This window comes from Talpa occidentalis, unplaced genomic scaffold, assembly GCF_014898055.3.
Source record: "Talpa occidentalis isolate TD23 unplaced genomic scaffold, MPIMG_talOcc4v2.1 talOcc4.2, whole genome shotgun sequence".
Classification (NCBI taxonomy): Eukaryota; Metazoa; Chordata; class Mammalia; order Eulipotyphla; family Talpidae; genus Talpa; species Talpa occidentalis.
In genome coordinates this window covers 33,919,743-33,946,194 of record NW_023602073.1, presented here as the reverse complement: position 1 = coordinate 33,946,194, position 26,452 = coordinate 33,919,743, and the positions used below count along the sequence as shown (strand labels likewise).

Below are 26,452 nucleotides of genomic sequence, written 5' to 3'. Positions count from 1 at the left end.
TAGAGCAGGGCAGGAGCAATACCACCGAGGGGGCACAAGAGTCACCGAGGTCACGCCTGGGGTGTCAGCTCACCACCACAACAGACTAAAGTCACAGATGAAGGGGGAGGCTTGGGGGCTGGGGGCCAAGTCACAGAACAGTCACCCAGGCAGGCCTGGGAAGAGAGGTGTCCCAGGAAGAGGAGGGGTCTGGTTAGAGGCCGAAGGGGGCCCTGGGGCTCTCAGGATGGGATGGACTTGCCTGACCCGATCAGCTGGCAGCTGGAGAGAAGCAGAGAGAAAACGGGGGAGGGCAGAGAAGGGGGAGAGCTGGGAAGGCAGGTGCAGCCTGGGCTGCAGCGCTGGAGTGGAGGTGGGGAGGGAAGACGAAGCAGGGGAGGGTGTGGGCAGGGGTTCTGGATGAGAGGAGAGGGGGGACAGGGAGGGGGGATGCAGGAGCAGGAGCTGGAGCTCTCCCTGCTCACTCGCCGGCCTCTCACACACACGAGACAGTGCACCCGTGGGCCAGACATGTGATCGGCCCCCTCCGGCTCCCTCCTCTCTGCTCCCCTGTCTTTCAACCCACCAGCCCAGGGTCACCCTTAGTGTCAGGAGTAGGCGGCCTCGGGCCCCACGTGACTCCACCATTTCTGATGGAGAAAGACAGGGGAATACCACTGTTTGCCCCGGGAGGGCATAGCTGAGAAGATGGCTGGAGGGAGCACCGGGGGCTCCCTGGGGTAGGCAGAAAGCACAGTAGTTCCCCATATGGACCCTGGGGAGGCAGGGAGGGCAGGAGGCCAGATGCTAGTGGCCACAGGCTTATAAGTCTAAGAGGGGAGCCTCAGCAGGCTGGGGGACCACAGGTCGTGTAGGTGAGGCTGGGCCCTTCCTGGTGTGGAAAAGCAGAAGAGCAAGCATCAGTGTAGGGGTGCGGGGGCAGGCAGGTCTGTGGGGCAAGTTTTACTGACCAGCTTGGGTAGAACTCAGAGAAGCCGACTTGCCCAGGTCAGCCGACACTGAGGTCCCCTGGCTGAAAAAGGAGAAGTGACACTATGGAACAACAGGCCCAGGTCCATGGGCCTGCAGGCAGGCTTCAGTACTTCACCTGGGGCACAGGGACTGCCCTGGCCCTGTGCTGGCGGGAACAGCAACAGCAGGCACGGAGGGCAAGGCGCTCTGTGGCCTGCCTGGTTGCAAGGTGGCTGCGGGCCGAGGGTGTGGCTTGGACCCTCAGGCTTTCCAAAGCCATCAGACAACCTGAGCCTTCCTGAAGGGGACTCAGTTGCCACAATAAGGAGGAGGGGTCAGACCTCCTCTGCCCTGTGGTGGATCCGGTTCCAAAGCTCCCAAGGTGGCTGCCCTGCCCCAGCAGCACACTCACATAGGGGGATGGGGGCTGCACCCCCAGCATGAATTTCGAAGGCTCCCTGATGGCCTGCTCCCTGACAGCGGCACAAGCGGCCTATCAGCTCAACACCCTGCGTGACCATCTGCACTGCAGGTCCTCGAGCCTAGAGACTTCCACAGCCAGAGAACATCCACCTAGGTGGAAGGCCCGGGTAAGACAAGTCTCAGTGGCTGTCTTCAGTCGGAGGTACTTTGGGAACCTGGGGTTGGCTTGCCTGTATGAACTTAAGTGTGTGTGTGACCAATATAGGAATAAAATTCTCTCTGAGAGCCAACTTCTGACTGAAGCTTATCTATCACCCTCGCGGCAGATGCCTTCTCTCAAACCTCGGTCCCTTGGAGCTTAGGCCAGATATGTGCCCTAAGCGTCTCATCTTTTACTGCAGCGCTGCGTGGCCTCAATACCAATTGGACAATGGCTCCCACGGGCCGAGCATGGCGCTTTTGACTTCTCGATCCTTACAGACCTAAAGAGTTCTGTCACCGCAATGGAAAATGGTCAGAGATCCCTTCGGGCCAGGCTGGCTTTCTCTTGTGCTCCCGTGCCACCCGCCAGCCCCTCCCTCCTGAAAACCTGCCACACTCTCCAAGTCTTGAGACTCCTCTCACTCTCCCCCTCTCTGGACCCTCTTCAACGTTCTCTGATCCTCTAGTTCTCAGTCTTCACCTCCTCCAGCTCCCCAATCCAGCATCCCCTCTTTTTTTCACCTCCTAGCCACCACACCCGTTCTGGGTGGTCCTCTTCTGGGTCCCCTCAGGGAAGTGGCGGGGACTGAAGGAGGAATTAGGGTCCATGGTCCTTCCTCTCTGTCTGGTCTCTCCCAGACTGAAAAGCTTCTTGGCTCTTTCACTAACAATCCCACCACCTACACCAAAGAGTTTCCTTATCTTACCCAAGCCTGTGACCTTACTTGTCATGACTACATGTGATCCTCTCTTCCACCCTGACCTCTGACAAAAGGGAGCAGGTTTTTAGGTCTGCCCAAGACCAAGCAGATCAGGTCCCTGTGACTGACACAACCATGGCCCCAGGCTCTGCAGCAGTTCCCAGCCCAGAGCTGGGGTGGGGCTACCAGACTGACACAGGCAGGGCCCCCGGGGCAGGACTCACCAAGACCATTTTATTACCTGTCTCCTAGCTGGTCTCCAAGCGGCTGTGCACAAAAGTGTAAATTTTGCTAAGCTCAGGGAGATCACCCAGTCTGCCTCAGAAAACCCTGCTGCCTTCCTTAGTCGCCTGACGGAGGCGCTCCAGCGCCATACCAGGCTTGACCCTGACTCAAATGGAGGCTCAACAGTTCTGGCTACCCATTTTATATCTCAGTCAGCTCCTGACATTAATAGAAGCTTAAGAAGTTTGAGAGGCCTCCCCTGATGGCGCAGATGGCAAAGCGCTGCGCTGTGAGTCTCTCCGAGGCCTCTGCAGTGCCGGTTCCATGCCGGCCGGCCAGCGAGGGTCCCACATGGCACAGCAGACCTCTCCTGCCTCGCCCGCTACTCCCTTCAGCAGTGTATTTCGTCAGTCTGCCTGTTCTGTTCCCCACTCTGTCTCTAGTGAATCCTCTCACCCTCCCACGTATTTGGCCTGGACCCCAGTTCTAGTGTAAATGAATAAATAAATCTTTTTTTTTTTTTTTTTTTAAAGAAGGCTGAGGACTGTCCTCAAACCCCTATCCAGGATCTGCTGAATATGGCCTTGACAGTTTTTAAAAACCGGAAGAAACAGGACAGGGCAGAGAGGGAACCCCGTAGTCTTCAGAAGGCTGGGCTTCAAGCTCAGGCCCTGGTAGGGCCTTGAGACTGCCAGGCCCTGCTCCTCCAACCACCGCAGTGCCTGCCGCCCGACAGAGGACGACAACGGGCCCCATGGCCCCCAACCCACCACCGCTGGGAGCCTGCTTCAAATGTGGTCAAGAAGGCCACTGGTCCAGACAATGCCCCAACCCCTGCCAGCACCATGCCCCATCTGCAACGTCCAGGGTCACTGGAAAAGTGACTCTCCCTCCATGCCTGGCTGTGGTGGTCCAGTCCTTCTAGCCTCATGCAACTCTTGCCACCGGCGGTCTTCGGTTTGGCAGCTGAGGACTCAAGAGGCCCGGACTCATCGACCCCGATAAACTTCAAGGAGCCCAGGGTAACAGTCAAAGTAGCAGGTAAGTCCAACTCCTTTCTGGGCTCTCCTTTAATATGTTGCTGGCCTCCTCCTCTGCAGACCTTCTCTGCCACAATCTCAGCAACACACTGCACAACTCCTCACCTTCCTGTGCTCAAAAGGATACCGTGTCTCCCCGTCCAAAGCCCAACTTTCAGTTCCCACAGCCGTCTATCTGGGTCTTCGACTAACTCCTTCCTCCAAACAGCTGACGGTGGACCACAAACAGGCCATCCGGGACCTTCCCTCCCCTGAATCGGCAGAACAAATCCTTTCCTTCCTAGGTTTGGTCAGATTCTTCCGTCACTGGATCCCTAATTTTGCTTTCCTAGCCAAGCCACTGTACGACACAGCAAAAGCCTCCCTCGAAGGACTTCTCCAATCCCCCGGGGAGGTCTGCAGGGCCTTCCTTTTAGTCACACATATCGTCCTTGGGGCACCTGCCCTTGCCCTTCCTCATCCAGAAAAGCCTTTCTTCCTGTGCACAGACGAACGTCGGGGCATTGCAGCAGGCGGCCTTTCCCGGCCTCTGGGCCCAGCCCTGCGTCCTGTCGCTTCTCTCTCCAAGCAGATGGATCCCACCGTCAGGGGCTGGCAACCTTGCCTTAGAGCCCTGGTGGCGGCAGCTCTACTCACCCGGGAACCCCTCAAACTTACTCTGGGAAGACCTGTCCAAGCACATTCCCGCACCGCCTTCAGGCCCTCCTGTCTCCCCGCCCGCTCTCCACTCTCACTCCTGCCCGCTCACAGGACTTCCACGTGCTCTTTATTGAAAACCCTCTGGCGAGTCTCACTCAGTCAACTTCTCACTCAACCCAGCCCCTCTTCTGTCTCTGGCCCCCCTTCTGCCGCTCATTCGTGCCCTGAAATCCTGGACGAAATGCAAACCTCCAGACTGGGTTTGGCCGACTCCCCTTGGTCAGATGCCTACTGGGCTCTGTCTGTAGACGGCAGCTCTTGCGAAGGTGCGCGAGGTCAGCGGAGGGCTGCCTAGGCCATGGTTTCCCTCGATCAGGTCATCGAGGCAGGAAAGCTGCCCGGGGAACCACCTCCCGAAAGGCAGAACTCAGAGCACTTACCGGGGCCCTGACCCTCAGCAACCATAAGAAAGTCAACATCTATATGGATTCAACATATTACCCCTGAAAGAGTATAAAGTATATGTATCGCCCATCCTGGAGTACATCCTGGGGGTGGATGTACTAAGTGGCTTATGGCTAGAGAGCACAGCCGGAGTGTTTCGCCTTAGAGTGCGTGTGGTAAAGGCAGTGGTCAGAGGACACGCTAAGCATCCGCCCATACAACTGCCAGTCCCTAGGCGAGTGACTCATACCAAGCAATATCAGTTGTCCAGAGGGAACAAGGAAATTACGGGCACAATATCAGAACTGGAGAAAGCGGGCATTGTGCGTACTGCCCACAGCCCCGACAATTCGGCGGTGTGGCAGGTGAAGAAGCCGATGGCTCTTGGCGCGTGACAGTAGATTATCATGAGTTAAATAAGCTAGTTCCCGCCTTGCATGCTGCAGTGCCTTCGACAGCAGATTTGGTGGATCATCTGCTGGTGCCAATGAATGTCTTTTGCCACTAGGTTGGTACCTCGCCTGGACTAACTTGTGTTCTGTTGTAATTTGTTGTTATAGTGTGATGTGTACTATTCACTTTTGTGGGCCATGGCTGCATTGTTTATGTTTGCTAAGAAACAAAATTGTCTATATGTAGATGGTCTGGCAGAAAACCCTGAGGGGGTGGATTGTAGGGTAAGGTAAAAAGCATCAGGCTTTTCTGCCCTCCCGCCATTAGGAGAGATGACGCATCCCTGCGGGCCTGAACGCAGGCCTGATGGCGGCACCTGGAGTAGGGTGGGGGTGCGGTGTCGAGGGTGGAGGAGGGCAGTGGAGTGTGTGGAGGAGAGCGGCGACTACAAACAAGGGCGAGGAGCATGTGGCTGCTAGAACCGTTCATAAACACACCCGGAATGGGTTGGTTGCGTTACAGCGGGGTCCTGGGGTTCACTCTGGGAAAGGTGTCTGCAGAGCTCCCCTGTCAGTGGCACGCGGCGAGTTTCCCAGGCGAGTTTCTCCACGAGACAGAGACGGTAGTTATATTTAAAGACCAGGTTTATTAGGGAAAGGGGCAGGTTTTGCTGAGAGAGGCCTGCATGGTTGCTGGCGGGCGGCCTTGACAGGTCACAGGCGGGCAGGGGGCTGCTGCCCTGCGGAGGGAGGGAGTTGGTAAGAAGAGGCACCTACACAGTCCCAGGTGGGCAGAGGGAGTGCTGCCCTAAGGCAGTGCAGAGACTTTACAGACACAGTCCTCTTCTGTTTGGGGGGGTCACTCCTTGTGAGCCGTCAGTTGGTTGCTGATTTTGGATAACCACGCAGAATCCAAGAGGGACCGGAGATACTAGGATGGGGAGTGGAGATTCCAGGATGGGCCCAATCTCTGTATCTTTTCCCTCTGGTCTGTGCTCCACTCCCTAGAGCATCTGATCCTGCTTGGGTCTCATGCCTTGTGATAAGGCCCTGGTGCCTAAGGGTCACGACCTCTACAGCTGGGTTAATGGTCATGCTATTACCCTCTATCCCCACCTCCTTGTGAGTCAGCTATGGTCTTAGGGCACCTCCGTTCCAGTCTTTCTATTCTGTCCGCCATCAAGGCCATTCCTATTATATTTTGTGAGGAGGGGAAGGTGGGTCCAGAATGCTGGATGAGTACAGAGTATGCGGCTCTCGTGGCAATCAGAAAATTAATATCTTGCCAGTGACATCCAGGATTACCCCAGGCTCAACCACAAAGACCTGGTCACTGGGGAGCTGACGACATCCTTGGGCCCTGTCACTTGTCTTCCAGGAGGTGTCAGTCGTTAGTCTGTTACAGGGCCAGAGAAGATCACCCCAGAACCCCCAAAGCTGCTTGCTCTAAATAGGTTCTGCCATCTGCCGCATCAACACAAAACATGTAAGATTTTAATGGAAAGGAACTTTAACACAATTAGTAAACAATACAGAAAAGACAAAGAATCTGTTAGAGGTCAGGGAGAAGGGCAGCCCAGACACCACAAACCTGCCTGCTCTAAATGGGTTCTGCCATCCGCCGCATCAACATAAAACATGAGATTTTAATGAAAAGTAACGTTAATACAGTTAGTAAACAATACAGGAAAGGTAAAGAATATAGTTTCTAAATCAAGCACCCAAAGTTACCTGTCCCCTCGTGGGTAAAATTCCACCCAAACAGGATGGGCCCAGAGCAAGGCCCAAAGCCTGTCCCAAGTCTAAAGCACCTTCCAAGGGGACCCACAGAAAAGGATCAGAAACAACCAGACAAGTTTGGGAGGAAAAGAGTAAAACGAAAATCAAGACAAAACCGCCATTGTCACCTCCCCATGGGTCTCTCACCCACATGTGTCACCCAGTCCACGACCAAAAGGCAAGGATAGTTTCTTCATGAGTTTCTTGGCTCCATGTGCCTCCTCCAGGTCTCCTTCTGGCTCCATCCTGCTTCCTTCCTCAGTCTCCTCTGCAACTTCTTCTCTCCCTGCTTAGCTCCACCCTCCTTCGGGTAGGGCAGGGAACCTGGAACTTCCCCTTTGCCTGGGGACCACCCTATTATCCTGGATAACTCATACAGAAACACATATTTTAATTGTCTTAATTTTTTAGGTGAGATGTCATTAAATTTTAGTTTTCTTATAATTAGAAGCAAAAAGTAAACCTGCAAGCTCAATGATTTTTAGAGAAAGTGATATTAATTATTTAACAAATTCTCATTCTTAAACTTAATAAAACCTTAGTTTTATATGAAATTTGTCACCATTTAAATAATGATAAAAAATACACACACCAGACTTTGCAACAGACCACATGCTAGACCCTGAGAGCCGACAAGGCCAGGATATTGAGCCCTTGGGGGATCGAGTTTCCTACATTTGGCAATTACAAGTCCCAGCTCATACTGCTTATGGTCCAAATCCAGCCCGTGTGGTCTCTACCCATAGCACCTGACCCTACCACTCCCAGTCCAGACAGGGCACCAGCCTGGGTCCCTCACCCTCGGGCAGCTCCTCCATGGGCTTTATGTACTCTAGCCAGTTCCTATGGACATGTGCGACAAGCTCAATGTTGCGGGTGCACTTCAAACTGGGCTCTGCTCTGGGTGGGATCCCACAGGGATGGGAGGGCTATGGGCGGGCCATGGGAGGGGCTACGGGAGGCCAGCCGCTGAAATGCACTCCCTGGGCCTCCTCAGTTTCCTGGACACAGAGCACCTTCTGGGAGCAAACAGACACACCTGCTGGGTAGCACCGAGCTGGGGCAAGAGGGAGCACCATGACTCTCAGGGTCCCACCACCATCCAGGCTGACCCTGGTGTAGACATCACACACCTTCTGGGTGGACCAGACCCTCCTTCGTTGAGTACGCACACACTCACTCTCACAGCTTGCAACCCACACTCAAAGGGGGAAAGGGAGGGGTGGGGGCATCAGAGCCCTGGCCTGGCCTCACCTGTCCCCAGGGTCCCCATAGTTACCTTAGGGGCAGTGCTGCCTGCTAGCCTGAGATGTCGACACAGGCTCCTCATGACTTTCCTCATGACTTTACCCCTAGGCTACCATGAAGGCCCAACAACCCCAAATTTACATGTTCCATGTATACCACCTCTAAAAAAATTGTGTATTTGGGAAATTCCTAAAATGACAACTTATTTGGTTCCTTCGCTGGGAATCCCCCCGCAGGATTAGCAACAGAGGCAGCAGGCAGGTGAGGGCATCAGGAATTGAAGGGCCAGGGAAGTGAATGGTTTGGCTAAAGTGTTTCCACTGGGGAGATGATTTTCTGCAAGTAAAAGGAGGCCAGGCCTATGAAGAGACTGGACTTCAAAGCATTAGACAACTTGAGTGAAATGAAACAAACTTTATTAGTATTTCCACAATGAACCAGAAACCTGAATGGAAAGAAAATGAAACCTCAACTTGAAACAATTAAAACCAAAAGATTTTGAACAAGACAAGATCCAGTTGTTTTGGGTGGAGACACGGTAGAAGCTAAACAAGGCATGTGGCTAGGGAGGAGGGCGAGGACAGGTTTGGGGTCAGCAGTGCTGAGTGGAGGCACCAATTGCATTGGATGTGGACAGGCAGGTCCAGGGCCATAGGCTGTGTCCTTGGAGGGGTGGTGTCAGGTGAGCACCCTCTATTTTGCTGCAGGATCCCTGCAGGGGCTGGTTCCCCAGGCAGGGCTGCTGCTGGCTTAGAACCCTCTCTTGAACCTTCAGGATGTTGGCCAGAGGTGGCTGGTCATTGTCTGGTTCCTCCTGCAATACTCCTGTTGCCTCAGAATCCTCAAAGAAGTGTGCAGGATCCCAAGTCAGAGGCCTTAATCAGAGACATCCTGCAGGGGAGGAGGCAGAAGAAGGACCAGAGGGAGGGAGGGAGGAGCACAGGGGACTGCGGTGATGGTGCACGGGTGCCTTGCAGAAGGAAACTCTAGGGGACTGTATCTGATGGGGTGAGGGGGAAGCAAAGAGTGTTTGCAAGTGAAAAATGATGTAAAAAATAAAAAAAGAAGAATATCAAAAACAATACAATCAAGCCTGCGGGCTCCTGCTCCTGTCTTGGCTGCCCCAGCAGTGGGGGTGTGAACTGCCCACACTGGGCAGCTCCTGAAGCATCCTGCCCTATACCTGTCTCGCGCAGTGGGGCTGGTATGAACACACCAATGCCAGCATGCCCTGCTGGGGCCTGGCTAGGGCCTGGCTCCCCACAAACTGGTGGTGTGAGTTTGTGCCCACCAGGTTGTCCTGCAGTTTGTAGGTCCTGGCCTGGCTTCCCCAACAGGGCTGGTATTAGTTCAGCATCTTGGAGACCTCCTGGGGAACTCTGGGGAGTTTCAGGCTGACTGTGCAGGGGTTCAGTGACCTCAGAGGCACCAGGATCATCCTGGGCATTTTCTGCCTGACTCAGTAGGCCTGCTTGGGCTCTCCTGTTGCTCTGGAACCGCATATGCAGAAACAGATTCTCCTGTCCCTTCAGGACCCCTGGTGACTATAGGCGTCCAACCCGCCAGGATAGTGGGCCCTTGGGGGTCTCGTTCCCTACACTTGGCAACTACAAGTCCTAGGTCATACTGCTTAGGGTCCAAATCCAGCCCATGTGGTCTCCTCCCATGGCACCTGACCCTACACCTCCCAGTCAAGCCAGGGCACCAGCCTAGGCCACTCACACTTGGGCTGCTCCTCCATAGGCTTTATGGACTCCAGCCAGTTCCTATGGACATGTGCAGCAAGCTCAATGTTGGGGGTGCGCTTCAAACTGGGCTCTGCTCTGGGTGGGATCCCACACTAGGCTGAGGGAGGCCTGTCGCTGAAATGCACTCCCTGGGCCTCCTCAGTTTCCTGGACACAGAGCACCTTCTGGGAGCAAGCAGACACACCTGCTGGGTAGCACCGAGCTGGGGCAAGAGGGAGCGGCCATGACTCTCAAGGTCCCACCACCATCCAGGCTGGTCCTGGTGTAGACATCACGCACCTCCTGGGTGGGCCAGATCCTCCTTCCTTGAGCACGCACACACTCACTCTCACAGCTCGCACACCCGCACTCATGGGGGAAAGGGAGGGGTGGGGTCATCAGAGCCCTGGTGTGGCCTGACCTGTCCCCAGGGCCCCCCTGATTTCCTTAGGGTCAGTGCCGCCTGCTGGCCTGAGACGTCGTCACAGGCTCCTCATGCCTTTCAGCAGAGGGTGACATGCGTTTCAGGGACCTCTTTTTGGGTCAGTGTGGGGGGACCTGGGCATAGAGCAAGAAAGCATGGTGCCTGGACCAGGAATACCAGTCACGTGAGCCTGGTAGAGTTTGTGTTCAGAACCCAGCTGCCTGGGGACCAGCGTTCTGAGTTCTGTGCCGTGTCATCTCATGGAGGTGATGTCACTTCCTGGGTCCCCTTCTCTGGACTTCCTGCTCAGACAGATGCCCCCCCCCCATCCCTATGGGTACCTGGGACCTTCCTGTTCACCCTCCATGCCAGGCCCAGTCCACAACACATACAGCAGCACAGCCTCCCCGAGCCCTTGGATGGCGAGTCTTAGCCAGGGCCCCTGCTGGGTACCCTGGCCTCTGGCTGCTGACCTGGCTCATCCTCCCTGCCAGGGAGCAGGCCCGGCAGTATCAGCAACTCCAAGCTTCTGTCCTCCATGGGCCTGGAGGAGCTCCAGAGTATGGAGCCTCTCCCTGGGGCAGTCCTGGGGAGTGGGCCACTCCTCTCTGCTGCCCTTGGAGGGTGGTTGGTGTCAGGCTCACAGCACTTGGAGGGTCCCCCCTTGGGGAGGGCACCTGCACATGCCTCACCCAGGCTCGGCCAGCCCTGCTGGGGGCAGAGTCATCTCCCACCCGGTGTGCCTGTTCTCCTGAGAGGTGGAATCCACCCAAACTCAGCCCTGCTCCTCTCTGGCCGTGCCCTACAGGGGTCTTGTGGGCCCGAATCAAAGGGCCAGAGCCACACACATCCTGCGAGTGCCGGCCACAGTGTTCCCAGGGCGCCCTCCTTGCTCGCAGATGTCTGCTGACCCTGCCCGGCAGTGTTATTTACTGAGGGCTGGGTTACGGCTGGATGATGAGGCCCGAGGCATGGGGTGTCCACTCCTACAGTGATTAGCTCCTTGCTGTCCTGTCCACGCTAGCTGACTCTCCCTTTCTTCTGTCTCTGTGTTCCTCTGACTCTGATTTTCTCTCTGCCTTTTTGGTCCGTCCTCAGCTCCTTCTCTCTGTTTGTCCCGGTCCTTCTCTTCATGCCCGTTTCTGCCCCAGTGTTCTGTGTCCCCCTCTGTTTCTCTCTGGGCTCCCCGAGTGGTGCTGACTCTATCTCAGCTCCCCTTAGGTGATCAGACAGTCCCCAGGCCCTGCGGCATCCCCGTGAGAACAAGTTGGAGACACCAGGGTTCTTCTGCCGGTCGGGCAGAGTTCATACAGCTGAGGGGCTGTGGGACAGGGTTGCTGGGAGTGGAGGACTGGTTGTGCCCTGTGCTCTCCAGTGAGGGCAGTGAGAGTGAGTGAGGGGATGGCTGCACCCCATGGGGACAGAGGCCCTTCCTGGCTCCAGGTTGCCTGAATGTTGATGAAAATGACCTTGATGGCCACAATCCATGTTGCGTGTAAACAAACTGGGCCCTGGGAGGAGGCCCTGAATTTGGCCCTGGAGTCTAATGCAAGGTTTTATTGATGGAACCTCCGTCTAAACACGTGGGCTGAGCTATCACGAAGCACAGAACCTGAACAGAGGGCCTGCTGGGAGGCACAGGACAGCTCTGTGCTCTGGCTGTTCTGGCCACGGTCCAGGCACCAGCCCTGAGGGCTGCTGATCCATCTCTGGCCATGTGGAGCCACTGTTTGCAGGGCTTGACAACAGGGTTCAGCAGAAACATGGCCCAAGAGGCGAGTTATCTTCAAATATTAACCACTGGATGTTTCCGGATCTGCAAACAAAATCCGGCACTATGTGCTGCCATCTACACGTCACAAGCTTTACCTAATGACCTACAACCTGGCATCAAGACATCTATAATTCAACAATGATCATTTGTGTCCTAATAATTATAATTCCATAATAGACAACAATCTATTCAATGAAATTGTAAAGTTGGATATCCCATTACAGCTCCACTCTGGATGACACCCTCTTCCTAAACTACATTCTTCTATGGACACATGTTCATAACATGGACTGTTGGATACAATAGTAATACTGTTCTGATTACACTGATGTCATGATATAAATCTGATTTGATTAGCTATTAGTCATTTACCCTACTCTACTGTATACCTAAAATTCAAGAGATGGCAAATAATCATTTTTCTTTGGGTGTAGAAGAACTGGGGTGTAGGGCAGAGGTGTGGAGGGATTTCAGGATTCAGCAGAGACAGAGTGTGATTCACAACAGGCAGATTGACTGAATTACACCACTGGGGGGAACTGTGGGCAAGACATGAGGGGTCTGCTGCACCATAGATGGGTTTGCTCCCTGGCCTGGGCTTGACTCAGGATTCAGCCATGGCAGTGCTGAGACTTTACCCCTAGGCCACCACGGAAGTCCAACCAACCCAAATAGACAGATACCATGTATGCTATCTAATGTGTGGTTGGGATGATCCCAGAGTCACCATTTATTAGGTTCCTTCCTTGGGATCCCCAGGCAGAAATGGGAACAGAGGTGGCAGGCAGGTGAGGGCATCATGGCCTGAGAGGGCTGGGCAGTAGTGGTTTGGCTAAATGGCTCCCACTGAGGAGTTGGTCATCTGCAAGGCCACAGGGAGGAGGAGGCCAGCCCTGTGAAGGGAATGGACATCAAAGGAGAAGACAACTTGGGTGAAGAGAGAACAAGTGTATTAGCATTTGTACAGTGAACAAGAAATCTTGGAGGAAATACATGAAAATAACTTGAATTAGGAGACCAAGATTTGGAACTACAAGAGAAGGGCCAGGTGTCTGTGGGTAGAGGCCTTGTAGAAGTTAAAGAAAGACATGTGGCTAGGGAGGTGGAGGAGGAGAAGTTGGGGGTGGAGCAGTGCTGAATGGTCAGTTGTCCCTGATGAGGACAGGCAGGACAGGGCAGAGGGGCTGGGTCCCTGGAGGGGTGGTGTCAGGTGAGCACCCTCGGCTTGTGCTATGAATCCCTGCAGGGCCTGCTTCCATAGGCAGAACTGCTGTTCCTTTAGCTCCCTCACTTTAACCTGCAGGAAGCTGGCCAGGGCTGATCCTCCAGCAGGTCTGGTGTGAGCTCAGGATCGCCTGCACAGGCTGCATTCTCTGGGGCACGGCCTTGCTCTCCCAGCAAGGGTGGGGTAATCTCAGCACCATCCTCATGGGGTGCAGCATCCTGGTCATTGTCTGGTTCCTCCAGCAGCACTCTTCTTGCCTCAGAGTCCTCAAAGAAGTGTGCGGGATCCTAAGTCAGAGGCCTTAATCAGAGACACCTGCAGGGGAGGAGGTAGAAGAAGGACCAGAGGGAAGGAGGGAGGAGCACAGGGGACTGAGGTGATGGTGCACGGGTGCCTTGCAGAAGGAAACTCTAGGGGACTGTACCTGATGGGGTGGGAGGAAGCAAATAGTGTTTACAAGTGAAAAGTGAAGTTAAAAAATAAAAAAAGAAGAATATAAAAAAAAAAATACAATCAAGCCTGTAGGATCATCCCCCTGTCTTGGCTTCTCCAGCAGTGGGGGTGTGAAATGCCCACACCGGGCAGCTCCTGAAGCATCCTGGCCTATACCTGTCTCCCGCAGTGGGGCTGGTGTGAACACACCACTGCCAGCATGCCCTGCTGGGGCCAGGCTAGGGCCTGGCTAAGGCCTGGCTTCCTGCAAACAGATGGTGTGAGCTTGTGCCCACCAGGTGGTCCTGCAGGTTGCAGGCCTGGCCTGGCTTCCCCAGCAGGGTCTGGTGAGTGACCCCTGAACGCAAGGGGCCTAAGGCCAGTCCCACCTACTGCCTCTCTGAGTCCCCAGTTGCACCTGGGTGGGTACAGCCTGGTCTTCCTGTCCCCAAAGTAAAGCCATAGTCTGCTAGAGGTAGAGGGATGGGGTGTTCTCAAGGTCGGGGGCTGGGCTCGGGTCTGCAGCTTCACCGGGCCCCAGGCCAGCTTTCATCAGCAGGGCCCCACCTGCTACACAAAGCCCAAGGGGATCAGAGGGTTGGCAGTGTGTTAACTGAGTCCCTCCCGGTGCCAGCACCCCACGACATCCCTTGCCTATGTTCTCATTGACCTCTGGGGGGATCCTCATGATCTTCTGGTGGGATCCTGCCAGGAGCCTCTGATACAGATAAGAAAATCGTGGCTCAGAGAGAGGGAGCAGCTCGTCCCAGAGCCACTGCTGATCAGATAACCGAGTCAGCATTTGAAACAAAGTCCGCTGCATTCCCAAGCCAGTGGCCTGACGTCCATCATTGCCAAACCCCAGAAACGCTGCGGAAGATAACCCTTAGGTCCCCTGCCCTCAGATAAGGGATCTGGGTACAGAGGGGTGTTATGATTCACCCAGGGCCATAAAGCAGGGAAGAGCGGCAGGCCGCTCTGAACTCTAGTCCTACCATGATCTTGATGCCACAGGGGGACTACCCCTGCCGTGCCAGCCTTGGGGAGGGTGCCTTCACTTTAAGCCTCGATATGTATCTCTGCTGGGACAAATGTGTCCTTCACATCCTGTGGGCTGCTGGATTCCGGGCCCCAGAAGTGGCATCATCTCAGGGCTGTCACCACCAAGAGGGCTGTGACTGGGCAAGGTCCAGGGAGGCGCTGGTTGTCCCTTCCCCTCCACAGCCACAGGATAAAGGGTTCAGGGGAACTTGAGGAGACTGTCCCTCCCTGGGTGGCACTTGGGGCAGATCACCCCAACTTGATGAAACAACTCGGTCCTCATGAAGTCTGAGGGAGAGGGTGTGAAAGGGGCCGGGGGCCCCGGCGTCAGGACAGCATGGGGGGCAGAGTGTCTCAGGGACAGTAGCTTCTAGAACGGTGGTTCTCAGTTGTTCAGCAGGGAGCATTTGCAAGGCCTGGGGATATCTGAGGTGGCCACAGCTTAGCGGCTGAGTGCTCCTCAACCTACTGGCCAGGCTGGGTAGGTAGGGGCCAGGGAAGCTGCCCAACATCCTACAGGGCACAGAACACCTCCCACAATTGAGCATCATCTGGCCCCAAACGTCATTGGTGTCAAAGTTGAAAAACCCTTTTCTAAAGCAACCTCCATGCATCCTTCGCCTCCTCCAGTCTGGGTGGCTTCTGCAGCTTGCCAGAGGTGCTCTGCCAAGAGTGTATGTGCGGGGAGTGGGAAGGGGTCCAGCTGTACCCCAAATTCTTTAATAAATTAGATCACATTACTGTCCTGCTTGGAACCCTCCTGGGTCTCCCAGTGCTCCTCTGACAAAATCCAGACCCCTTTCCGTGGCTGCAGGCCCTGGCGCAGGTGACCTTCCAGCCCACCGGCTGCCTCCCCTAGAGCACACCTCTAGGCCTGTTGTCCTTAAGCACAGCCTGGCACTGGCGGGAATGTTCCTCCTTGCTCTCCTCAGGGCGGGCTCCTCTCTTCTCCTGCGTCTCCTCAGTGGGGTCTCTCCCGACCCCTCTGTGAGAGGCAGCCAAGGTCCCACCCCGCCCTTGTCCCAATCACACTGGCCGGCCTCACCATCTGCTCGATGGACGCTCCACACGGGCAGGCTCTTCGCTGGTTTCGTTCCCTGCGTACCAACCGTTCTGGCACGTTTTCATTACTGCTAGTATCCGCCTGAATCCTTATGTGAATTTTCTTATTTTACAGCTTTCCTGTCTGCCTCCCCAACTACAAAATGAGCACCGTGAGGGCAGGAGCTACCTGGCTGGTTGTCTACTTCCCCAGCACCTGCAACAACAGCCAGCACGGGGCAGGTGCTTGACAAGAGGAGTTCCTCAGGAGTTGGGGTTCCCCACCCCAGCCACTATCCTTCCTGCCTCGGGCTGGGAGTGCCAGTTTTGCCATCGCCAAGGGAGAGAAACACTGTCCCCCCGAAACAGGGGGACACAGTGCACCGGCAGTTAAGAACATGATCTGGGTTTGCCTCCATGAACACTGGCTGTGTGAAGGCAGCAAGTTGCTTAACTGCGCGGAGCCTGCCTTCTCCTCCATGGAAAGGGGATAAGAATAGAACAGACTTGATAGCATTGCTGGGGGCATCTGACACGCAGTAAGAGGTGAATAAATGCTGGCCAATATATTTCATAGAAGCGATGCTCACAGCCCATCTGCCTGCCCCAGAGAAAATGACAAAGCCTTGGCACAGAGGCTGACAAGCACTCCTGTCCCCGGTGGCAGTTCAGACTTCACTCTGCCCTTCCTGGTGACCGCCAGATGTGCAGAAGCTGGAAACTCACATTCTCGTGCAGGAAACAGAGATACTTGTGGCCCAGGGAGCCCTGAGGCCGACTCTGGAGCTTGCCTAGGTCGAGGGTGGACAGTGAGATCCAGGAACGTTCCCTGTAGACAGAAGGCGGCACTTAGGTATTGGGAGGAGGCAGAAGAAGCAGACAAAAGGTCCAGCTAGAGCAAGGCCACGAGAGGTGACGGAGCAGCAAGGGAGCCGCAAGCCCTAATGGGATGCCTGTTACTGGCAGGCCGGTGGCAGGAACTGAGCAGAAGAGCACGAGCCAAGGACATGGCTCCTGCTTGCAGGGCATGTGGGCAGGGTAGTCAGAGGCACTGCCATGGGGGTGAGGGGTACAGCTAGTACATGTTATAGGAGCTCAGTGAAGGCACAGAGCTCTGTGGAGGCCACTGCATGGCGCTACCCAGGGATTGTCATGCTGTCTATATGAATGGCACCAGTGGAGTCGGGCAGTGCCCAGCCTGTGCAGCACCATGACCAAAGTATCAGGATGAGCTCCCCAGAGGAAACAGTCTGATACAATATGACTCCAGAGAGAGCAGGATCCCCAGAGAATGCCCCCAAGCCCCAGGCAGGGCTGGCACCTACTGTAGGATCTGGGCAACCTCTGGATCCCTCCTCATCGGGTGTCTGAGGAGCTTCAGGGCATGGACTCCATAGGTCTCCCCTAGAACTGCAACCATGTCTGAAAGGAAAGAAATGGGAACAGATGGAGGGCATGATCCCACATAAGTTACCTGGCCTAAGGTAGCTCTGGCTAGCAGTGTGCTAAAGGGTTTGTAAATCAGAATATCACATCTCTATCAACAAGTACAGGCTTTGGCATCAGTGTTGGGATGAGCCCAGGTGCAATCTAGGTGACCTTGTGCCAACCTCTTTGCATTTGCAACTTCTTCAGTGTCCTATGGGGTTAATGTGCAAGATCAACAACATCATGCATACAAAACAGCACAGTGAGCAGCCAAAAGGAGTGCTCAGTGAGTGCTTAATATCACCATTTTTAACAGGAGCAAAGCTAGAGAATGCTAGGCTGTTCCATTCACACCTCAGCAAGCGTTTATGGAGCATATATAAGGTATCAGGCAAAATCCCATGTGACGCTGACACAGTAGGACATGGTCTCTGTCTTCAAAGTTTAATTTCCAGTGGGATGTTCTAATTTTGAAAGTTTTGGCAAGGGAAGACAGGGAAGGAAAGACGAGGACATCAGAATAAGTTTAAAGGGGGGCTTTATTGCACTCCCGGGCAAACTTCACGGACCCAAGGTGGGGGTCAGTGAAGCCGCACCTATTGTCAGGGGAAGGCAGGTTTTTATGGGATGGGAAGAGGGAAGCCGGGCTTGCAGGTAATGAGGAACAGTTGTTTTCTGATGGTATCAGCAGGTCCTCATTCTCAGCCTTAGGTGGCTTCCTACCAGATGCCTTTTCACCCTAGTAGCTCTGGTTCCCGCCAGACCTTTCAAATTTGATGGGTGCTTACGAATGATCTGTTTAGTACACAGGTTCTCCATGTGGCTGGGTAGCAGAATCTTCCGGAAAGTAGTGTAAAGAGGCAGGAGCTCAGAGCCACGGTCCTTCCTCCCCCCATCCCATGCCGGCAAATTCCGATTGAGTGAGTTTAGAATGGAGCCTGAAAGGTCCATGCAAGAGGCCAGAATGCAAAAGCCCACGAGGAAGCCCACCTGGGGCAAGAATGCAGAAGCCTGCCTAGAAAATTCAGACAATGAACCCCTCCCCGCCCTAGAATCTTTTCCCACCCTTGCAAACCCAGTCTCCCACCTTACCTCTCCTCACCCTGTAAAGCCTGCCTCCCCCTGGCAACGTGTGCGACTCCACACAGGGTTCTCCACCTTGGGTCTTTGAATTTCGCCTGGGGTGCAATAAATTTTCCCTTCCTTTGGGAAAGCTTGGCGGGGCTCTTTTCTTTATCATGCCAAAACTTTCATCTTGGTGCCCGAAACCCGGAAGGCTGTGTCCCCCGGCACTGGGCCTCCTTCCCATTCCTGGGACCTCTCCTCTCCATGGCAGATGCCTCAGCCACCACCGGCCTTGACTCTGGGGTGAGTCACCTGCCTGACCCGCCTTCCTAGGAGGCCCTCGCCTCTGGCTATTCATCTCCTCACCTAACTCCTCCCTCGGTTGGCTGTTCCTTAAGCCATGGTGGGTCCACGTCAGCCAACTCTAGTTACACCTAGACCCCGGGTTTGGGGACGGCTGTCCAGACTAGGTGCCCGAATATTAGGCCACAAAGGAGTACTGGAGACGTCCCTCTCGCTTGTTTGCCCCGTACTAAAGGCCAGGACCGAATCGTGGGATGCTGCGATTCTGTGCCTGCGCGCACCCCCACCCCCTCCACCCCGACGGCCAGATCAGGTTGGTGGGACGCTGCGTTCCTGACTCCGTGCCCCTGTTAGTTGATGTAACATATAAAACTTACAAGTAAAATTGACAATGTTAAGGTGCCTGCAAGGCCTGTGAGTGAAAGCAGCTGAGGCCATATACTGAGTGGTAAAGACTAATAAAGCAGACGGTGCCTGAGCCTAAACCTGATAAGAAGCTATAAGAGCAGCTCCCTGAAGCAGACTCAGAGCAGTCCTAACAACTGGCTCGGAGCAAAAGACTTGCTGGAGGCTACTCTTCCGGAGTCCAGCTCGCTGCCTCCCTTTGGACTCAGACTCGCTCTCCAGAGAAACCTCTCCTCGCTCCTGCTCCTAGCTTGCTCCTGGGTTCAGGACACCAGGAAACCTGCACTTCCAGGCTCTGCTCCCCGCGACCCCAGTGGCCTGCTCCCTGACAGCAGCACAAGGGGTCTATCAGCTCAACACCCTGCACGACCCTCTGCACTGCGGGCCCTTGAGCCTAGAGACTTCCACGGCCTAAGGACTTCCACTTAGGTGGAAGGCTCGGCTAAGACACTTCACAACCACTGTCTTCAGTCAAATGTACTTTGGGAACTTGGGGTTGGCTTGCCTGTATGAACTTAAGTGTGTGTGTGACCAATATAGGAATACAATTCTCTTTGAGAGACAACTTCTGACTGAAGCTTATCTATCACTCTTGTGACACTGTATTGTTTACTAATTGTATTAAAGTTCCTTTCCAGGGTCTCTCTGGTGGCACAGGTGGTTGAGCACAGTGCTGTGAAGCTGTCCGCAGCCTCTGCAGTGCCAGTTCAATCCCCACCGGCCTTGGAACAACCCACATGGCGAACAGACCTCTCCTGTCTCGCCCACTACTCCCTTCAGCAGTGTATTTAGTCAGTCTGCCTGTTCTGTTCCCCACTCTGTCTCTGGTGAATCCTCTCACCCTCCTGCACATATGGACTGTACCCGGTTCTTACATAAATAAAAAATAAAATAAAATAAAGTTCCTTTTCATTAAAATCTCTTATGTTTTGTGTTGTGGTGGATGGCAGAACCTATTTAGAGCAGGCAGGTTTGTGGTGTCTGGAGTGCCCTTCTCCCTGCACACCAGATATATTAGAATGTGGATTTGAGGATGATCTTAGGCACCCGAAGTCCACCCAAGTGGAATTGGCCCAGAGCAACGCCCAAAACCTGCCCCAAGTCCAAAGCACCTTTCAGTGGGGACCCACAGGAAAGGATCAGAAACAACCAGACAAGTCTGGGAGGAATAGAGCAAAATCAAGACATGATCCACCATTGTCACCTCCTCACAGTCTCTCACCCACATCTGTGTCACCCAGCCCATGACCAAAGGGCACCCGCAGTTTCTCCACGTGTCTCTAGGCTCCATGTGCCTCCTCCAGGTCTCCTTCTGGCTCCATCCTGCTTCCTTCCTTCCTCCATCCCTTCTGCAGCTTCTTCTTCCTCTCCCAGCTCAGCTCCAACCTCTCTTGGAGGGGCAGGAAACCTGAAACCCCCTTTCCTGGGGACCACCCTGCTGCCAGGACACAGTGCTGGGAATGCAGAAGAGCTCCCTTTGTCCTTCCAGGTCAGCACAGCAGGTATTTTAGAATGCGGATTTGAGGATGATCTTAATGATTGCTGAATACTATTCCATTGTGTACATGTACCACATCTTCTTGATCCAGTCATCTATTTTTTGGATTTGGTTGTTTCCATATCTTCCCTATTATAAATAGTGCTGCAATAAACATAGGGGTGCAGATACCCCTTTTAATTAATGTTTTTGTGTCCTTTGGGTAGATTCCTAGGAGTGGAATCCCTGGATCATCGTAGGCCCATTTTCAGTATTCTGAGGAATCTCCACACAGCCTTCCACAGTGGCTGGACCAGTTCACATTCTCACCAACAGTGCAAGAGGCTTCCTCTATCTCCACATCCTCTCCAGTATTTGTTGTTTTTGGGTTTTTAATGTGGGCCATTCTCACTGGAGTGAAGTGTATCCCATCTTCCTGATCCATTCAAGATCCTCTGATTCAAAACACAACGAGAAACCACTTTACACCTGTGAGAAGGGCCCATATCAAAAAGACCAGATGTAACAAGAGCTGGCAGGACATGGAGACAAGGGAACAGTCCTGCATTGTTTTGTGGAGTGTAGACTGGTTCAGCCTTGATGGAAAACAGTATCCAGATTTCTTAGATAATTAACTGTGGGTCTGTCATAGGACCCAACAGTATCTACCCTGTCTCAGACAGCCCATGAGAAGTTCTCAGCTATGAAGGAAGACTTGGAGTCTAAATGAATTAGCAGCAGGGGGAGGCTGGGGAGAGCCCTCTAGAGCAGCTCTGCCTCTCACTCTCCCAGCCCAAGCTCTTATTAAAGATATGAACAAACGGATAAGGAAACAGCGTGCAATTCTGTTTATGCTTATACACATGAATAAGTTACTGCTGGAACAAGTTTTTCTAGTTAGTAGGGATCATGCCACAAGTTAGCATGTCCTCGGGGAACAGGAGTTAATTTGGGGAAGAAGTTTTGTTTGCAGAACTTCTAACCCCCCGGAACCCCCTGTGCAGAGTAAGCAGGTGCTCTCAGAGACTCCGGCTCCCATTAGGGCGGCAGGCGCCAGCACACCTGCAGAGGGCGTTATACTACTTCACAGGAAACCTGCACCCGCTGATCACTGCAGCACTATTTACAGTAGCCAAGCTGTGGGAAGGGTGGTACATAGGTAATGGAATACTACTCATCAACAAACATAAACTCATGCCATCTGGGGCAACATGGATGGAGCTAATGGAAATAAGCCCAAAGGAGAAAGACAAATATGTCACTTAGATATATGGATATAGAAAAGTTAAACAAAGGGCTAGATTAAGCCAAACTTAAAGCTATCCCTTGAGACTCCCAGGCGGTGCCTGACTACTGGCTGGGGCTGCAGACCAGCCCAGGTTTCCTGGCGCAGCAACACTGGGTGGTGGACAGACCCTCTCTAGTTTGACATCAAACTCATTTGACAACAAAGCCTGACTCTAGCTGACTGAATCCCCCATTGTGTCTTGTTGCACCTGCACCACGTCTGGGTCCCCAGCCTCTGCTCTTTGCTGGGTCCGAGATGGATCATGTACTTGATGCTACATGTTATTTCCTTGTTTGTTTGTTTTTAAGATTCATTTTTACATTTTAAGATTCATTTTACATTTATTTATGTGTACAAGAACTGGGATATAGGCCAGAGGGTGGGAGGATTCATCAGACACAGAGTAGGGAGCAGAACAGGCCGATCCACTGAAATCCACTACTGAGGGCAGTGGTGGGAGACAGGAGAGGTCTGCTGCCCCATGTGGGTTGCTCCCTGGCCAGGGATCAAACTCAGATCTAAGCAGTGATAGACTTAAACCAGGAGGCCCTGTTTTTAATATATTTTTTACATCTCTTGATACCATTGATAATAGTGTTAGTGCTCCTGCTTCTCTGCTTTCACAATAAACACGTTCCTTCCTCCCAGCCCTTGGCTCAGGTCAGGTTTACACGTGTCTTTGTCGCCTTTACTCAGTGTCCATCTCTCATGACAGAGCAAGCTCCATGTCTGCAGGGTTCTCTCTCTGCTCTCCATTGTATCTGCAGGGGAGGCAGCTTGGGGAGGCAGGAGCCAGCCAGGGAGAGGGATGCTGGGAAGTGACGAGGAGAAAAAGGCAGAGAACACTTGGGACATGCTGCCTGGTTCACTGAGAGAAAAGAATTTCTCAAAGTGTGGTTGTGGACAAACAACTATGAACCCAAGACACTCTATGGGAGGTGGGGGGAGGGGAGGGGAGGGATTGGGGTCAAAATAAGGGGGTTGCAATTGTATGGGGAATATAAAAATAAAATTTATTATAAAAAAAAAGTGTGTTTGTGGAATCCTTGAAGTCACCCAGAACCTGTCACAGGATCCATTAGGTCAAAACTGTTTTCAAAACTGTTTTTTGAAACAGTTGGCTTTTTCACTATTTTGACATCTGCTGAGGTAAAACTTATTAAAATGGAGCTTATATTACTAACTGCAATAGTAGTTATTCTTCACAACTGCCTGCCTCAGAAACACAACTCCAAGCCAGTTTCATTTCAAAGTGTCTTGGTTGAGCATTAAACATTATCTTCATTATTCTATCATCCTCAAATCCGCATTTTACAGCACCTGATGCGATGACACACAAGTACAAATGCAACACTCCTGCTGTGTTCCCATCTAAGAAAAATGTGCCAAGAAAAATATTTGCATGAGATGGATTAGACTATTTTTCTTTTTTGTAGGCAATACCATCTTCATAAGAAGGAATGAATGACAGAATCTGTGGCTATTTGATTTGGTTAATGAGCAGACATTGTCCTGAAAATGAGTGTGTGCTCCTTTGAGAAAATCAACTGACAATTGATAACTGAGAGTAACTTCACCTTGACCAAATGTGAGTGCTCAGAAAAAAACAGAATTATGGAATATTGTGTCCTATCACTAACTTGACAACTTCCAGTACTACTTTTACTTTCTGGATTTGTGGTGAAAAATAAAATGAATTTTTAAAAATAATTTGACTCTGGTGTAATGAACACTGAATAGTCTTATAAATTAGTGGAACAATATATTACTTTAAAAAAAATCACACATTAGCACAAGACCCCATCACTATGTAAGAGAGGACTATGGAAATGTAACAGAATAAGAAATATTCAATGAGGGCCTCGCCGGTGGCGCAGCAGTTGAGCGCTGGGCTGCGGAGCTGTCCGCAGCTTCTGCAGCGCTGGTTTGATCCCCAGCAGGCCGGCAATTGTCCCATATGGGGCGCAGACCTCTCCTGCCACCCCCTCTGCTCCCCTCAGCAGTGTATTTCATCAATCTGCCTGTTCTGCTCCCCACTCTGGTTCTGGTGGATTCTCTCACCCTCCCGCGCTTCTGACTGTACCCAGTGCTTTTATAAAAATAAATAAATCTTAAAAAAATATATTTAAAAAAGAAGAAATATTCAATGAGATTCTGTCAGGTTTCACTTTATAAATAACCTTGGAGAAAATACCACCTGTGTAGATTTACTTTAGTATTATTATAATAATAACAATTATATATCATTACTATGATTATTATACCATTACTATATATTATTATATATATAATAATTATTAGTATTAGTATTATAATTTAATTTAGTATTATTATTTTCACAATAATGTGAAAACACTACTTCAACATATGTGTGAGGCTGTATACATTTTTTCATAGACTTCAACCAGAACCACAGCTAAATGCAGAAGGAAGCATGAAAATCCAACTGTCTTCTAATGAGACAGACAAGAAAAACAATGACACAGATAAGAAAGACAACTGCAAACATTAAAAACGTGAAAGACCCACTCTTTGGAGTGGATGGAAATGTATTATGGAATGGATTATGGATTATGGATTTCCACAATATCGTTCCAAATAATCATTGCCCTGATTATTTTCAGAAAGAATTTATTTTTCTTAAGAACACGTTCTATTAACAGGCATTGGATTATTACTATTATTCTAAATAAACAGCTACATGATCAAACTCAGCTTTATTCCCAGGGTGGTAAATATGGGGAGCGATACCTCCTAAACAAGATTATACTTGGCGTCCTCCCTAATTTGTCAGACTGGACACGGATCCGGAATGGAAAATGACTGAGAATCGCAGACCCAGCGCTTGGGTCACCAAGACAGGGTGAGGAAGCTTTGGGTGAGGAGAGGAGGGGCCAGAGCAAAGCCCCAAGGCCCTAGTCTGGTTCTCATAGTTCCAGGCCCCAGGGCTGTGTCTAGGGCAGGAAGGTTACTGTTGGGGACACCCCACTGCCCCCTTAGCCTCCCTTCTGTCTCCACCACCTGTGCTGGGACCTGGACACTTGTGACTCCTCCCCAGTTCTCAGTGCCCAGTGCCTGGAGGTTCCCAGAGAACCAGTCAGCATCACTGCCTGCCCAGGTAAGTCTCCACCCACAGCCTAGAGCCAGAAGCTCCCCAGACCCCAGCAGTGCTGGTCATGGGGCCCCCAACCCTCCTGCTGCTTCTCTCCAGGGCTCTGGCCCAGACAGACACCTGGGCTGGTGAGAGCAGGGTGGAGGGAAAAGGCTTCTGCAGAGGAAGCTGCTGCCTTAGGCCCCTCTGTCACCCCCGTGGCGCCCCTCAGTCCTGGTCCCTTTCTGCCCCCCCCCCCACACTGATACCGGAATTGTCAGGCCTAGTCTCCCAGCCGGGATTGGATTCCAGGCTGCAGGGCAGTGCTGAGCCCCAGCCGCTAGACCCCCACGGGTTGGTGTCTCACGAAGCCGCAGCAGGAACTTCGCAGACGCTCAGGCAAGCAAGCGAGAAGAGGCAGTTTGTTTAGAGAAAGAAAAAGTTTATTGAGGAGAAAAAGAACAGAAATAAAGTGGGACTCCCAGGCCTGGAGGCCTGGGAGGGGCAAGGAAGCCAAAGTGGAGTCGTGTCTTAGGGAATATAGACCTTTTTTCCCTCATTATTCTAAAGCTGCCCCAGTCTCTTTGTGATTGGTTAGTTCTCGGCTGTCTCACTTAATTTGCTACTGAGTGGGGGATCTTCACATCCCTTATCTAACAGCTTTCTCTTTCCCCATTTGTTGCATCTTTAAATTTATGGCCCAGTCTTCTGGATGGACATCCCTGCATTGAAGTTAAACAGCTGCCCTTCTAAGGTGTCCATAAATTAAACCACTCTCCATTTCTCCAATCTCTACCCCCCTTTACCACCTGAAGGAAACCAGGACCAGCGTTAACAATGTTGTCCTTGGTCCTGGCATGTTTGTTTTTCCTAATGGAATGGGTTACTTTCCCTTGCTTGTCCTTATCTCTGAAGCCTCCCTAAATTTTTCAGAGGTCCCCTCCTGCACTATCCCTAAAACTGCCTATTAACCCTAGCTTGCCCTGTCTCACCACCTTGCCTCCTCCTTTTGTCCCCTGAGTCTTGCCCCTTCTGGACCCGCTGCCCATGTTCAGTCTCTGGAGCTCCCTCCCTCCTGGACACTTTCTCCCCTGCCCCATCTCCCCGGGACTCAGGACCTGCCCCGGGAGGAGGGTCCGCCCGGCTTTCACCCCTCCCCGCCCCCAGGCTCCCCCTCTCTGAGGGTGTTAGAAATGGTGATGTCCCGCCCGGCCTCGGGGAGCCGCGGTACCTCGCAGGGGCTGCGTGGACGACACGCAGTTCGGGGTTCGACGGCGACTCCCCGGGCCAGAGCGCGGAGCCGCGGGCCCCTGGGCGGGCGGGCGGGCGGGCGGGAGGGTCGGGCGAGGAGACGCGGCTCCGCAGACACTCGGCGCGGAGGCTCCAAGCGCTCCTGGAGGCCCCGCGGGGCCGCCGCAGCCAGAGCCGGGCCGGGGAGCAGCGCGGGCCGGGGCGGGTCACCGCTCCCGCCCCACCCCCCGCCCCGAGTCTCGGGGCCCCGTGACCCCCGAGGCCGTGGCCCCTCCCAGGCCCCTTGACCAGGGAAGAGCCCGCGGGACTTTCACCCTTTAGGTTTTATTTAAGTTTGGGATTATTCAGGGCGGGAGATCGGGTGCGGGCGGAGACCACGGGGTGACTGCAGGGCGGGCTCAGGGTCTCCCACGGTCCAGAGGACTCTGGGCTGCGCC

General features: G+C 53.0%; 1 protein-coding gene across 1 annotated transcript; it reads right to left on the bottom strand.

Moving 5' to 3' along the window:
* Positions 1–12,903: 12,903 nt before the first annotated feature.
* On the bottom strand, positions 12,904–26,010 carry LOC119253165 (ubiquinone biosynthesis protein COQ4 homolog, mitochondrial-like). The gene is made up of 4 exons (XM_037520802.2): positions 25,996–26,010; positions 17,033–17,129; positions 16,434–16,536; positions 12,904–13,480 (listed from the first exon to the last, which is right to left on the bottom strand). The coding sequence occupies exons 2-4, from the start codon at positions 17,125–17,127 to the stop codon at positions 13,256–13,258; spliced, it is 423 nt and encodes a 140-aa protein (XP_037376699.1). The 5' UTR covers positions 17,128–17,129; positions 25,996–26,010; the 3' UTR covers positions 12,904–13,255.
* Positions 26,011–26,452: the final 442 nt, after the last annotated feature.